Source organism: Dreissena polymorpha, chromosome 7 (assembly GCF_020536995.1).
Source record: "Dreissena polymorpha isolate Duluth1 chromosome 7, UMN_Dpol_1.0, whole genome shotgun sequence".
Lineage (NCBI taxonomy): Eukaryota > Metazoa > Mollusca > Bivalvia > Myida > Dreissenidae > Dreissena > Dreissena polymorpha.
The window spans coordinates 60884883-60900024 of record NC_068361.1 but is presented as its reverse complement, the minus strand read 5'-3'; the positions used below and the strand labels follow the sequence as shown (position 1 = coordinate 60900024).

Genomic DNA, 15142 nt, shown 5'->3' with positions numbered 1-15142 from the left:
AAACGAATATATTGTAGGCCTTCGCAAAATCCGAATTCCTTTATATAGTAGTTAACATTAGGAAACCTTGTATTTTATAAGGTTTACACAAAAATAAGAATTGTATAGTGTATTAAAAATGTGCCATAACACATACATAAACAAACTCCATGGATTGTTCTTTGCGTTTTATTCAGTTGTTAACATAATGTGGTTTATTTGTTTAAAAATAAACCGGGTTATTTTGTTTAAGTTTCCAACTTTTTTTTCTCTTAGAAAGAAACTTTTTGCATTTTTGAAATTTATTGTTTAACATGTATCGCATCGCAATGCCGCGAGGACGAAAGCGAATGACGCCTGCGAAAGAGATGGAGGCAGCATTGATGGAGCCAGCGGTAGAAAAACTTGCGGGTAATATCATTTATTTTGAGCATATAACTCGTGATTCGAATATTGTTCCCTCGACATCTCATGTTGTTCAATCTGTCTCAACTCCTAACATAGTCACGGGGTGTGGTGGTGCGTTTGGGTCACTCCCAAGTTCAACTTTTGATCGAACTCATTGTACGAGCGATGAGGTCTTCGGACATGTTCCAATGCAGCTCCGAGAACGCATTTGGAACAACCGGTTTGTAAATTTACATAAATGTTAAAGTAGCAACCCCTAGCTTATCGGTGATTATCTGTTTATAATCCTAGAAATCATAGAAATCGGTAGATTGCAGTTACCCATGTTGCTTTTGTCTGTTTTTTACTGTATGAAATATTGTCTCGTGAAAACAAATGTTATACTATTGTAAAGGAAATTACATTCTCTTTATTTTGATATAAGTATCGTATTTTGATTACATTCTCTTACGAAACTATCGATTCATAAACGCCGACTTTGTTGACAATTACGTTCCGCCCGTCTAGTCCCGGCTGACACGCTGGCCTCGCGTGATATGTAAAGCTGCGTTTTCATTTGCGGGTTGGAAAACGCTGACGAATATTAATGAGCGTCATTGAACTATTTTTAGAAATGATGAAATTTTCCATCAGAATTTGAAGCTTAATTCTATGTCATTCCAAAGTCGCAGGTATAGCACATAAATAAATGTTTAGAGCACGTGAATAACACATACATAGCACATATATATACATATTTAAGACATTTTAAAGCACATAAGAAACGAAACATTAAGCACATAGATAGGGCTGGTTAAAAGCATATTAAGGAACATAGTCAATCAGTACAAACAAACAACAAAGCAGGCATTGGAAGTAAGCTTAGCACTAGGTGCCTACTGACGTTGGAATGTCTAAATCTGTAAAAAAAAACGCCCAGGTAGTTCCAGCTGCAAAGTTTTAGATTTTGTCCCGCCACACACGAATATGTAAAATAAGTAGGTGGTCTAACAATACACTAAAAAGTTATTTGTATTATTTCATAACTAATTTACAACCACACAATGGAACACTTCGTTAACAGAAGCTATATTTAGATTTCAAGGGACGTTACCCATGATTTAACTCTATGAGTAACGTAATTCTATTCCAGTTGTCTCCCTCGACTATACATGTATACTGATTAGTTGTTTTAAATACACACGCTTATGACGATGAGTCATACAGTTAACATTGTGAGTAAATGGAGTAAACATGTTTTATGGTGGACTTAGCACTGTTCAATCAAAGCGCTGAAGGCACTGAAGATGTTCGCTATTGCATAATTTACACGCGATTCATTTTTTCAAAATCAATCGCAAGTTTGAAATCGACACACGCCATTCAACTTTATAAAGTGTGTGTCATAGCGCACGGGTCGAGTTTTGTGTGCACTTTTTATCATCCTTATTATTTCATAGAAATAACTAAGACAAAATAAAAACAGCCTGCTTTTTGGAAGTTCTGAAAGAATAGAATGTATGATGAAAATGGTAATGAGACTTAATATGAAGAAACTTTGCATTCACCATCATATTAAAGGAATATTTTTTCTAATATCAAATGACTATCTCATCAAGAATATAAATTCATAATGAAAGTTCCGTGTACAAAACTTTTGATTTTTGACACCATATACAAATTCAAAATACAATTATCTTCGTATCTTGTATATGGAGGAATAAAAGTATATAAACATTGCTGTTTATGCTTTACTTGTTACCCGAGCAGTTCACACGGTGTCAACAACGCTGACATAAACATAGGTATAGAGCACTAATGCGCTTTTAGGCGTAGCTGTTTTACTCAGTTTTCATCTTAGTGACTTTTACATAACGCCAACAGACACGCATGAATATTTTCGAATATTTAATAAGCTGATTCGAGATACAACCTCTGAATTTTTGCTACATCACTGCGTATGTGCTCAATTTAAAGGATGTCGCACTGTTCAGTGTAAGGAATTCGAGACTACTCTCTGTATGCTCAAACGACACAAATTGTGGCCCTGTTACAATTACGCGTTACAATCCATCTCGCAGAATTTCACTTTCGCCTCCAAGATGAGAAAACAATCATTAGCGAAATAGTATAGTGTCACGATAAGAAAAAATCGTTTAATTATCATACCACAATGTTTGCCGTACTTGGTCAGCACGTCTAGAAATCATTCCTTAACGTGTGGATAGGCTGCCATTATTTACAAATTTGCTATTTTTGAATTCAATTTTGTATCAAAAAGCATTGTTCTTAAATGTGGCATTTTCAATTCGCAATGAGATCTGTAATGACCTTCGTCATGCGAAAATGTGTCTTATTCCATATGCGCCCATCATATAAATAGCCTACTCAGCTATCTCTCCTTCTGGTAAGGAGAAACATAACATATGAGTGATTTTTAAGCGAACCGCATCGCCTATGACCTGACTGCGCAAAAGCACATGTTGGGTTTAACAAACGCTTGCCGAAACGCATAAGACCCATTTTCGCATGACGGCGCTATTGACGTGTGCTTTAATGCGTCGAAAGAAAACTGCGTTTAAATCAAATATAACATACGATATATTTCGATAGTGAAGAAAGATACTCATAACAAGGCAACTGAGGACACATATGAAGTGCTCTCCCGTTATATTTCTTATCTACTCTCACTAATGTGTGGTTTGACAATGCTAAACACATTTCAGGCGGTGAATATGCAGCTTAAAAGTGAAAAACACAACACAATAGTTTAACTTTTGTTTAATTGTATTTATTTATTTAGAAAAGTAAATTGCTAACTTTATTTCAAAGTCAGCGTATACGCCGACTACATTTTTAAAAGATATTTATTGTTATAAATATTTAATATAATATATTTTGTTGTTTTCGGTTTTAGCTATTATTAAGCATTTTTGAGGTTGCCTATAGTATGCCTGTAGAAATTGATGAACTCATATCCAACTGTCTATGTATTGAGAACTGTGAATATAACAAGCTAAACCTTCTATTAACCTTCTACTATTGTGTTGCTAGCACCCGTAAATACAAAAGATCGCCGCTATCTGTTGAGAACCAAAGAACGTTTTCCAGAAATACCCGCTGTAGTAGCATGAGCGAGGTTACGAAACAGGTCATTCGTATTATTATTATAAATTGTTTGTTATATTCGGGTTTAGCGATGAAACATTTTTTTGTTTTTGTCTATCGTATCGATGAAGTTATTGTTAAACGTATGTTCAACGTTTGATGAATTGAGAATATAAATAAGCGTCAACTTTTTCCCGAATCTATTAACAGCCTCAACTTACGACCTGTACTACGTCATTGAGTTGTATGTGAGAGCGTTACCTATTGCGTTGTTATCGACCGTGGACTTTCCTTTGTTTATCGACAGGCGCATCTATTAAGAGCCTCATATCATGAATGCCAAATGACCCGCGAAAAAGAACTACGTGACGAAATAGGACGCTAAACGCAAATACCATGCGACTACGACTATTATTATGTAAGAACGCTCCGCAATTCCATTGAAGCCGGGGCTGGTGATTGCTATTACGTAAAGAACTGACCTCTAACCGAAGTAAGCAAAGGAAACGCAGCACCTGATTGACCCATTCCTTCTATGTGCGAAGGCAGATTGAATTTTACTAATGTATGGTTTGCCTATTATAACACACATTATAATGCGGTAAATATGCGACTAACAAGTAAAAAACACTATAATTAAACTTTTGTTTTTAATTAAGTTATTAAGAAACCAAAATTCCAAACCTTATTTCAAAACAGCAAGACTACATTTTTTAGAGAATATTCTTGTTATATTGAAATGTTTTTTAATATTCACTTTCAGCGATAATGAAACATTTTTTATGTTGTCTATCGTATCCCTGTAATAATTGTTGAACTCGTGGTCAACGTATTATAATTGAGACCTGTGAATATAAACAAGCGTAACCTTATACTAGTGCGTTATTCTCACCCGGACTCCTCTTTGTTTATCGCCAGCCTCAGATTTATGAATGAGATGAGCGAAAATACTACGTCACGCAGACGAAGCAGAAAGTGGACTATTTTAATAATTCATAAACAATCTCCTCCGCGACACGTACAATTCGATCATTGTTTTATATTCTTTTCTATAAAACATCATTCGAAACTATTGCATTTAACACGATATTAATATAATGTTTCCATTTGTGAATAAACATAATTGGAGAACTCAAACCTCTTGCATAATTATACAACTCTTTCTTGCGCGGATACGCGTAGTAAGCGGGAATTGGGCTCCTCGTACCTAGTCCGTACCGACCTGAATTATACACTTAGCACTTTAGACGGTCGCTAAAGCGACCATCTAAAAACGCTGCGTGTTTATTAGCGGCGCAAGCAGCTTTGAATATAATGCTGGACGAGCACTTGAATCAAGAATGTTCGGTTGTTGTTGATTCAAGGGGATTTTGAAAATTGATAATTGGTTTCTTTTCGTTATAGATAAATAAAATAAAGCTGAATTTTTGGCGGATAAATTTTCCTGCAAAAATTTCTTGTGGCGGAAAAATTCAAGTAGCTGACAGTCTCCTTTGTTAGGCACATTTTTTGGTAATTTAAATATTATAATAATTCGGAGGGTGCTATTTTTGTGTGGCCAGTTGTCTTAGGATTGCTGAGTATAAATTCATACTTGGGTGGTTACCTTCTGATTATTACAAAAAATTAGTTAATTACAAAAAATGGTTTTTTGCGGAGATGAGTTTTGCTCGGATATAGGTAACTCCCAGCTCTCATTTGGCTTTTATCTGGATAGTTAGTAACTTTGCGGAATTGCTTTACATTGCGGATTTGCATATTGCGGAATTGCTTTACATTGCGGAACTTTGCGGATTTGGATAACATTGCGATCAATTTGCGGATTTGGATAACATTGCGATTAATGTTGCGGATTTGCTCACTATTGCTTATAATAACTTTGAATTGACTGTCAGCTACTTAAAATCAGGAAGGCCACTGGTTGTAATCATTCCTGAGTTACATGTAGTTTCGTATATTTGATGTTGTGGCTCGTTCTCTCCAACTAAAATTGTGTTCTTACTGAAGTTTAATTATTTTAACCTAGTCCATATGTTCTAGTCATTTGCCATTGCAAAAGAAAGGTAAAATAAAGAAGTTATAACTTTATTTTGTGTTATTCGAAACGCATAAACTAAAATAATTTTCCAAGTCCATATAATTATTTAAATTAGTTGTTCATGCAATATTTTTAGTCCATGTAATTCTCCAAGTAACAGATAACGTTTTCAAGACACGACAAAATCCGTCCAAATCTTGGGGGAAATATTTAACTTAGGCAATCGCAATGAAGAAACATGTTAGCTGAAGCATTCAGATCTGTTATTTCACGACTTCTATTTCTCATAATATGTTCTTGTGAAATATACAAAAAATCAATCATTTCAGGCGCATTCATGACAACAATTTATTTACTAATTACAGTGTCGCGAACCTCACATCAAGTTAGCTGTTTGTTTCGACCAAAGATAAAACTGTATGTATTAAATTAGTATAGTTAGTTATCAAAATGCTTATAACTCTTGGGTATAAAATGCAGACTAAGTATGATGTAACGAGTGAAAGGCTAAAGTAAAAATGTTCAGATGAAATAACAACATATTTAAAGATAACAATTTCTGCAAACAGTTGTGTCATTATTTTGTACAATTGTGCAAGCATGGTATTGTAAAATCTGGATGATATCCCTTTCAGAACGCGTGTCGTTATGTAGACACTACCGTAGACGATATAATACAAAGTGTACACAATATCAGTTAAAAGTATGGCAATAGTGTAAGGTATTGTAAAGGCAAACGGTTCCTACATCTAATTAGACGATAGCGAATTGTTACAATACTTTATCGCTTGGTAATTTATACTAATTTCATTTATCCTCCATGTATTCTCGTATAATTTACTCGCAATATTTAGATGTCACTTTTGTTCGATTGTAATGTCTGCACATTATAAAACACAATTAACTTACTCAATATGTTAACATCAATACTACACATTTCAAGAGTCTTTCTGTTATTATTCTTAGTTGTGTATCCATGTTTCTTTTTAAAATGTTACCTAATATCGCACTTTTATTGCTCCCACTCACACTCACTACTGTTAATTTAATAAGTCATTTTTTTAATGACGTAGAACATATTTCGTGTCACAGGATATCATATCAACGTAATATAAGCAATATTTGCAACAAAAATAATTGACAGTTTCCGTAAGATGACTAAAATAAAATTACCTGAAATATGGCTTAACGCGTCCTTCGTTGAAACGATCTACGAAATGAAGAATAACCCGACTGCGTTAATGATAATATCTATTTTCCTTCGCCAGATTGAAACATTCGTCAGAGCACGGCCTACATGTATAGGCTAGTTCCGCTGTGCGCCGCATGTTATATAAACTGTACTTAAACTCCAAAAGATGTAAAAGACACCAACACGATCTAAACCAAAATGAAATCAATTTAATTCGATCAAAATATGATAATTCATTTACAAATATTGTACGCATTACTATTGTTTAGTTATAATTGCTAGATATTGGTGGTAAGTGGGTTAAATGTTTTTTTGGGGAGAAAAGAGAGAGAAAGAGAGAGACAGGGGGGGAGAGAGGGAGAGGGGAGGGAGGGACGGAGCGAGGGAGGGACGGAGGAAGGGAAAGAGGGTGGGAGGGAGAGAGGGTGGGAGGGAGAGAGAGAGAGAAAGAGAGAGAGAGAGGAGGGAGGTAGCGAGGAGGAGGGTCAGAGGGTCAGGGAGGAAAAAGGGCAGGGAGGGTGGTTGGGTGGGAGGGAGGGTCAGAAAGGGAGGGAAGTAGAAAGGGAGGGAGAGAGAGAGGAGAGGAGAGAGGGGAGGGGAAGGAGAGAAGGAGGGAGAGGAGGGAGGGAGTGAGTGGAGAGGAGGATCACTGCATATTAGTATTTGAATTTCGTGTATTAACATGAAAATACAACTAAAACTATAAATTATGTAATACAATTACATAAAAATAGAACAAATAAAACTGATGCTAAGGGTCCAAAGTTTGTCGTGGGCAATGCATTTGCGTTAAAGTCGACTAGCAGTGTACTTCTTTGTGCAAATGCAATACGCATTTGTGACGACATGAATCTAGTTTATTATTTTATTGGTACTTAACCCCGAATAAATCATTCGCAGTAAGTGCAGGTTGATCTTGGCACGATATAAAATAGCAATAGTTCTATATTTATAATATTCTGTGAAACATTTAAAACAAATACGGTTTGTACTAGAAGACGCCTGGTTTACGATAATCTCTTATCTACCTGTAATATGTTTGCTTATGCGACATGAACACTTACAGAGCACATGAATTTCTTAAATAACCGCACATGCAGTACACGGATAACGAAACGTTTATCTGAATTAACAATTTGCGCCATGATATACTACTTAATGTTATGATTTTAAATTGGAATACTCTACTGTTTAAATACCAATAGATATAAATCAGGATCATGTATTACTACCGTTTTAAATCGGAAACTAATGCCCGATTTCAACAAAGAATATAAGCAATTTTTGCATTTTGATGCAATTCCCATGATGGAGAAAACTAAGCGTGAACACGTCATGCAATCAAGATATCACAATCAAATGTTATGGTGGCAAACTTAATACGCCTAAACAAAACAACGGTAGAAGTCTCTCTCTCTCCTTTTAACAACATATAAAATGTATCGTCATGGAGGTTGTATACATCGTTTGTGCATGTTGTCGACCTTAAAACCTGCAAACACTCAAGAACGCCATGGCAAACATCAGCCAACATAAAAGTGTTTGTTTAAAAAAAAACAATTGTGTGCAGACAACCTTAACTGAAAGTTAAAACTTATTAAGGTGAGCATAAATTCTTTAACTAGTGTACTAGTACTTTAAAGTTGTCCATATTTGCAATTTGTTGATTATGTTATCTGTTTTAAACATTTAAAAGTGCATTACATGTAAACGAGTCAATTTTCAAATTATGTCACTTCACACATTTAAGGATCATTAGATTTTTACACTGCATCAGGCGATAAAATACAGTACACGAAGGTCATACCTGTGCAGACAAGGAAGTTTAAAATCTAGATGAGTTTCGACATTTGGTTTTACAACGCAATACATGTATCGATTTAGCACTCGATAATCGTTTAAAAATAACACGTATAAATAGTTCTGATTAAATCATATAGTTTTTCTAATGTGATATTCAGAACCTTTCTAAGAATGATCGTTCTAGTCTAATGAGGACAAATACTACAGATAGGACAAACAAATTCAAAAGGACGTCGGTAGAATATAAAGTGTTTTATACCAAAAACCAACTGATAAGCATCCAAGATGACACAGACAATCCAAATGGAAAGAAAGCGAATCCTGTGGACTTGGAGTCCGTCTAATAATGTGTGTTGATACAATTAACCGCAGCCAACACATATCCTTTATATTTTTATCAACTGTTTTGATAAGATGTGTTAATTATCAAAATACCGCATTTGCTAACAAAACAATGCAAACGCCGATAAACTAAACCAATTAATTTACTGACCTAAAACATCCACATAATTTCTGTTTCTCTCATATGACTTTGGATAGCTATCAATTGCTGCGCGCTCATTTTTAGACGGTTAGAGCAATGTCGACAACAAAAGCGACTATGATTTGCTATTTTACAATTGATTAAATAAATGGTCATCAACCTGCATTATTGTGTTTTGCTATTAAATTTGAATTGCTATGCTACGTTTGAATTTTATTAGCACGAACATGTTTTGAATATGCCTCTGGGCCACGTTTGATTATGTGAGCTCCTTTAAAACGGTTCGATGGGGTCGTTCCGATGCGGCGATGACCCAAGTTTTACTTGTGTGTTTTATTTGTGAATTGGCCATAAATAACGGACCATTACCTTGCTTAAATTATCTACTAACTGGTGCAGCTCAAGTGTTTGTGTATATTATGTCCTGTTTTGTATCTTGCCTAAATAAAACACTTGCAGATGACATTTTACCCTCTGATGTGCCTTTATGTATTGTTGAAGTCATCTACAGCGACATGTCACCTGTCACATGTCAGAGCCTGAACCCGGGTACGATTGGATACTCAAATTGCTCATAGAATTACATAATAACAGTAAATATTTTTATAAAAGCGCAAATATACATGAGACGGTGGACTAATTAAAGGTTAATCATATTTACTATGTCCAATTTCAGAAACCGAAAATTATGCAGTATTCTGCTAATAAAGATGACATTGAGATATCGTTGTCGCCGTTTTCCTTTAATACTTGTTTTATTTTTCTAGCATATACACGAATTATTATGATGGTTTTCGTCACATTTTGTTGCATTTTTACGTAAAAGTTTTGAGCATCACAGTCATTTCAAAATAATAATCTCAGTTTTTCGAAAAGTGAAAATATTTAAGAACTGTAGTGTGTCTATTTGTAATATGTTTTCACACTTGTGCATGCTTTTTTCTTTAATTTAGAAACTTTCACATGCCAGTAATATTGGTCAGTGTTCCATTAATGTAGGCTTCGGCCTGTAATTATGTGAATTGCATTGACATTCAAATAAGGGATGCTTTATAGTTTGACGTGTTGGGTGTCTTGTTTCATTTGTTTCTCTTTTATCGTTAGTTCTTAAAATAGGTTAATGTTCAGTTGAAAGAGGGATTGACTAATAAACCAAGTATAACGAATTCCATTTCAAGTCCGGTCATATCAAATCAGTAGTGATTCGGCATTACATTATTTCTTCGGCCATTCGTACCTACTTCTGGTTCAAATAACGGAAACATATCCATATCCATATAAACAAACACACACTTATAATGTTTTTTTTTGTTAAATTAATTTGCATGAACATTTTATTCATCGTTAATCTATAATTCTTCATTGCATGACATTGATTACTGGTGCGTCTTATACGTCATCTCTGAAATCACTTGTTTGCTAGTACCGATATTTGAGTGGATAGGGTGCATTTTCTGTCGGGTATAAACTACGGTTAAACGATGTCGGATCTAATATATCGATTAGTTTTGGAATGAAATGCATGCTTTATGTTTTTATCTCTGGTGTTTATATTATTTAGAAAATAATATGATACAGATGTTTTTGTATTCGTTGTTTTAAAATCAAACACATTTTAAATTGTGTCCGTCCGAGAAAACATGTTTGAGCAAACATATAAGCCCAGATTGTATTGCAAAGTCCAAATAGTGAGCAATCATACATATGGAGATAGTATGTTTGCTTTTATTAGTTTGTCATAAGATGTGTTTATTGAATAATATTCAAGTTCATACAAAAGTGTAAACCTTTCTATCAAAGTGACAACCGGAAGATAATGAAGACAGACTTAGCAATATCTAGATATATATACACTTTTAAACGACATTCGCAAAAAGCGTGTTTACCTTGTCTTTCACATTAAGATATTGTTATTTGAAAGTCATGCTAAGCGGAATATCAATACTGTTTTCAAACACAAACATATCTAGGCGTAGGTGCAATGTGGGAAAATACTATGAAGATTTTTAATTGTTGCTCCAAATAACATTTTACTCAAATATTTTATTTAAGCTAAAATTATATAATGACCAGTGAATGCAAATGCTATAAGAAAACTAGTGTCAAAAGCTCGATATGTTATAAACACTGAATTCTTATCTCAGTATCGCTTATCAAATACACAGCTTGTTTAGTGAATATAATAACAACATTCATGGTCTAGAATTTCCATTACATGAAACAATTTATTTGTGAAGACTCAATTTCGGCCACAATTCATGATGCTCGGTTTGAGTCTTTGATTACATAAAAAATTTCACTAAATTGTAATTTCACTTTCTAAGTCTAACGGATTTACGTCCCGTTACCAATTTTATAGTATCTCTATATATTTAACATGTAAATTGCGTTTTATCATTCAAATTTTGTTATCGTATTGTCCTACAATGGCGCAGGAGTTGAATTCATTAAAGCAGAGTCAACACTCCATCCATGCATGTTGCCACAGTAGCCAACTTTCGACGTCCTTCTCCATCTACCAGTATAATGGTGTTGGATTGGCTTCCACATATCAGTAACATTCCTTCGGTTGTCACGTGAAGACCACGTGGCCATTGTAGTTGAGAGTCAGTAAAAGTAAAGCTCACTGTTCCATTCTTTGCCAATGATCAGTTTGTGCTGAGGACGATTAATGGTGTAGATACTTTCACCACTGGGGCTTACTCCACACTTATACACTGCAAAATACATAACTTTCACTATACGTATCAGCTCATTGACTTACATCTTGGCATTACTCTTGTCCACTCAACAATAGCGCACTAATAGGGACAATGACATCAAACCATGGAATTCAAACATGAAAACCATATAATTCAAATACACGAACAAACAATAGATTCCCTTACCACAGACATAATCATGCAACTATGTAGCTGATCTCGACTGTGAACAATTGCACATACATGGTATTTTGTACAATAGTTGTTATTCGGAACTCTCCAGTCTGGGTTTTTCCGACCTTTGATCACGCGCGGTAGGTACAAACAAAAGCTGACTAGCATATTTGAAAAGAGAGTGAATCGATAATTTCTCTTATCGCTGAATAGTAAACACCAATTTTTCTGCTCAAACGTTTGTTTTAGTTGAAAAAATATCATGATTTAATCATGTTTCTTAGGATGAACTAATATCGATCGTGTTTAAATTGTAAGAATACTATGTAACACGATAAATGCTGCATGTACATGTAAGCAGCTTCGGTCACGTAACTATGTAATTGCATATACGGTGCGTAGGCCTGGGCATTCAGTTTTAATGGAAGTTTGTCAACGAAACTACCAAAACATAGCCTCCATCGTATATATATTATGCTATTCAAATATATTTAAAATCATAAAGACAAGTACCAAACAACAAACCCTTACTATCCTTAGTCCATTCGTAGTACTACAACAAATATATCGGTCCATATCAGTTGGATATTTATATGTCTATTGATATAGCTCTATTGTGATGCTTTTCTTTAATCTAGTCTGAAAAGTTAAGAAAATTATCGCTAAAGACTAAGACATTAAGATTAGAAGGCACATTACTAACGAGCTTTACCATACAATACTTGTATTTGCTATATCTATAAAGCATGCCGATAAAACAAGAACATGAATAATGTTTTTCAGAAGAAATATTGCATATGTCAAGTCGTTTGTATAGGTTCCTTTATTATCATACAGCTGAGAAAGTCTGTAAATTTCATGTATTTAAGGATGTTAGCCACTGGACCCATTCGTAGACTTTAATCCTGTATTAAAAGCCTGACATACATATATATCAGTGTTAGATTTGTTATGCGTAATTATTAATAATAATAGTATAGTAATAACAACGAAATACTTTAATTTTGACTTGGCCTAAAAGAAACACTACTGTCGTTTAAATACTTATAATCAACTACTGAATTTGAAGCAAATCGGATATCGACGTTACTAGTCATTACTCTATCAATGACAATATTTGTACCGCCCGCGCGCGCTCTGAAATCGGAAAAACCCACAGCGCGCGTGTTCCGAATTAAATCTATTTAAACACTGGAAACATGGGAAAGTTAGAAGATACAATTTTGAGAGTATTTGCTTAATTATATGGCGATGGAATACTACTATTACGTAATATAGAATTATTTTAAGCGGAAATAAAATACGAGGTAGAAAAATGTTTTGCTTTGAAAAATACACAACTCATAATATGCAAGTATTTATATGCCGAATTGTATTGTCAGTCAAACGTGATCAATAATCCAGAGCACGTAAAGAACAACATGATTTAAATATAAATCTTATATTCGATTTAAATAACTTCACATATGTATCAAAGTATTTCAAATGCCTCACAAAGAATTGTATAAATAGTATGGATCAACCTTCTAAGTCTTACCTGTTTCATGACCAGATTTATCCTCATATAGCTTGTAAACATGTGTTCCATTTAGAATTTTCTTGTATTGTGCTGTACCAGAAGAGACGTTTAGGATATCTTTATAAAGGGCGATTCCTCTACAGGCATGTTGAAACGTAATCTTTCTTTCATTTACCAGCCTATCATCGTGTACAAAGATTATATGTACACCATCGTCACAGCAACTGCCACCTTATCTGAATTTATTTTACACAACTCCCATGGAGTAGCGGATAAATAAAGTTCTGAAATTATGTCAAAATTGATCATCATCTTTACACATTTGTTGAGGTTGTCTGCCAAAATTATCTTTGTTGCAGAGAAAACTAAGATGGATGTGATATAACATTTAGTCACATCGTTTAAAGTATTAACGCTTTGCGTAAGCGTCCACATCTTCGACAGGGTGGCTGTAATAAGAAAACAAATGCTCTTTTACAGTTTACGACTTAAGTGTTACATTATGTAACAGGATAACAAGGAACATAAATAAGTACAAAAAACACGTTTACGTTGTTTAGTATAAATATCTCCAGTATTCTGCTGTTAGTATCCTACTGAACCGGATAAATAAATTCTACATTATGTATGCTGGCAAACGGACTCTAACAATGAGCATATGAACTGTTGTACTACAACAACATTATGTTTAAACATGCCATATTTTTTCTTGCGAAAAGAATCTCGGATAAGACTACAGCAGGGTCATTGTTGTCAGTTTGACTTGCCAAACTTTGGTGTTCATTAGACCTTAGTGTGGTAAATCCTTTTTTAAGAATGATTATAATTATATATCTAGTGTTATACACACCAAGATTGAGAAAAAAATACAGTCAAGTTGTATTATTAATTATTGTATTGCTGTTTCATAAAACAACAATAGCAATTACAACAAGGGCTGTTTGTAAAACATGCATGCCCCCCATATGGGCTCTCCGTTGTAGTGAGAGCCATTGTGTGAATATGTTTTTTGTCACTGTGACCTTGACCTTTGACCTGGTGACCTGAAAAATCAATAGGGGTCATCTGCCAGTCATGATCAATGTACCTATGAAGTTTCATGCTCCTAGCCATAAGCATTCTTGAGTTATCATCCGGACACCATTTTACTATTTCAGGTCACCGTGACCTTGACCTTTGACCTTGTGACCTCAAAATCAATAGGGGTCATCTGCGAGTCATGATCAATCTACCTATCAAGTTTCATGATCTTTGCATATGCGTTCTTGAGTTATCATCCGAAAACCATTTTACTATTTCGGGTCACCGTGACCTTGACCTTTGACCTAGTGACCTCAAAATCAATAGGGGTCATCTGCCAGTCATGATCAATCTACCTATCAAGTTTCATGATCCTAGGCGTATGCATTCTTGAGTTATCATCCGGAAACCATTTTACTATTTCGGTCACCGTGACCTTGACCTTTGACCTAGTGACCTCAAAATCAATAGGGTCATCTGAGAGTCATGATCAATCTACCCATGAAGTTTCATGATCCTAGGCGTATGTGTTCTTGAGTTATCATTCAAAAACCATTTTACTATTTCGGGTCACCGTGACCTTGACCTTTGACCTAGTGACCTCAAATCAATAGGGGTCATCTGCGAATCATGATCAATGTACCTATGAAGTTTCATGATCCTAGGCCCAAGCGTTCTTGAGTTATCGTCTGACAACCACCTGGTGGACGGACAGACCGACAGACCGACCGACAGA

General features: G+C 34.8%; 1 protein-coding gene across 1 annotated transcript; it reads left to right on the top strand.

The window, feature by feature from the left end:
• Positions 1 to 308: 308 nt before the first annotated feature.
• LOC127839757 (octapeptide-repeat protein T2-like) lies at positions 309 to 7337 on the top strand. Its single transcript, XM_052368143.1, has 2 exons — positions 309 to 390; positions 7030 to 7337. Exons 1-2 carry the CDS (start codon positions 309 to 311, stop codon positions 7335 to 7337), a joined length of 390 nt encoding a protein of 129 aa, XP_052224103.1.
• The last annotated feature ends 7805 nt before the right edge of the window (positions 7338 to 15142 follow it).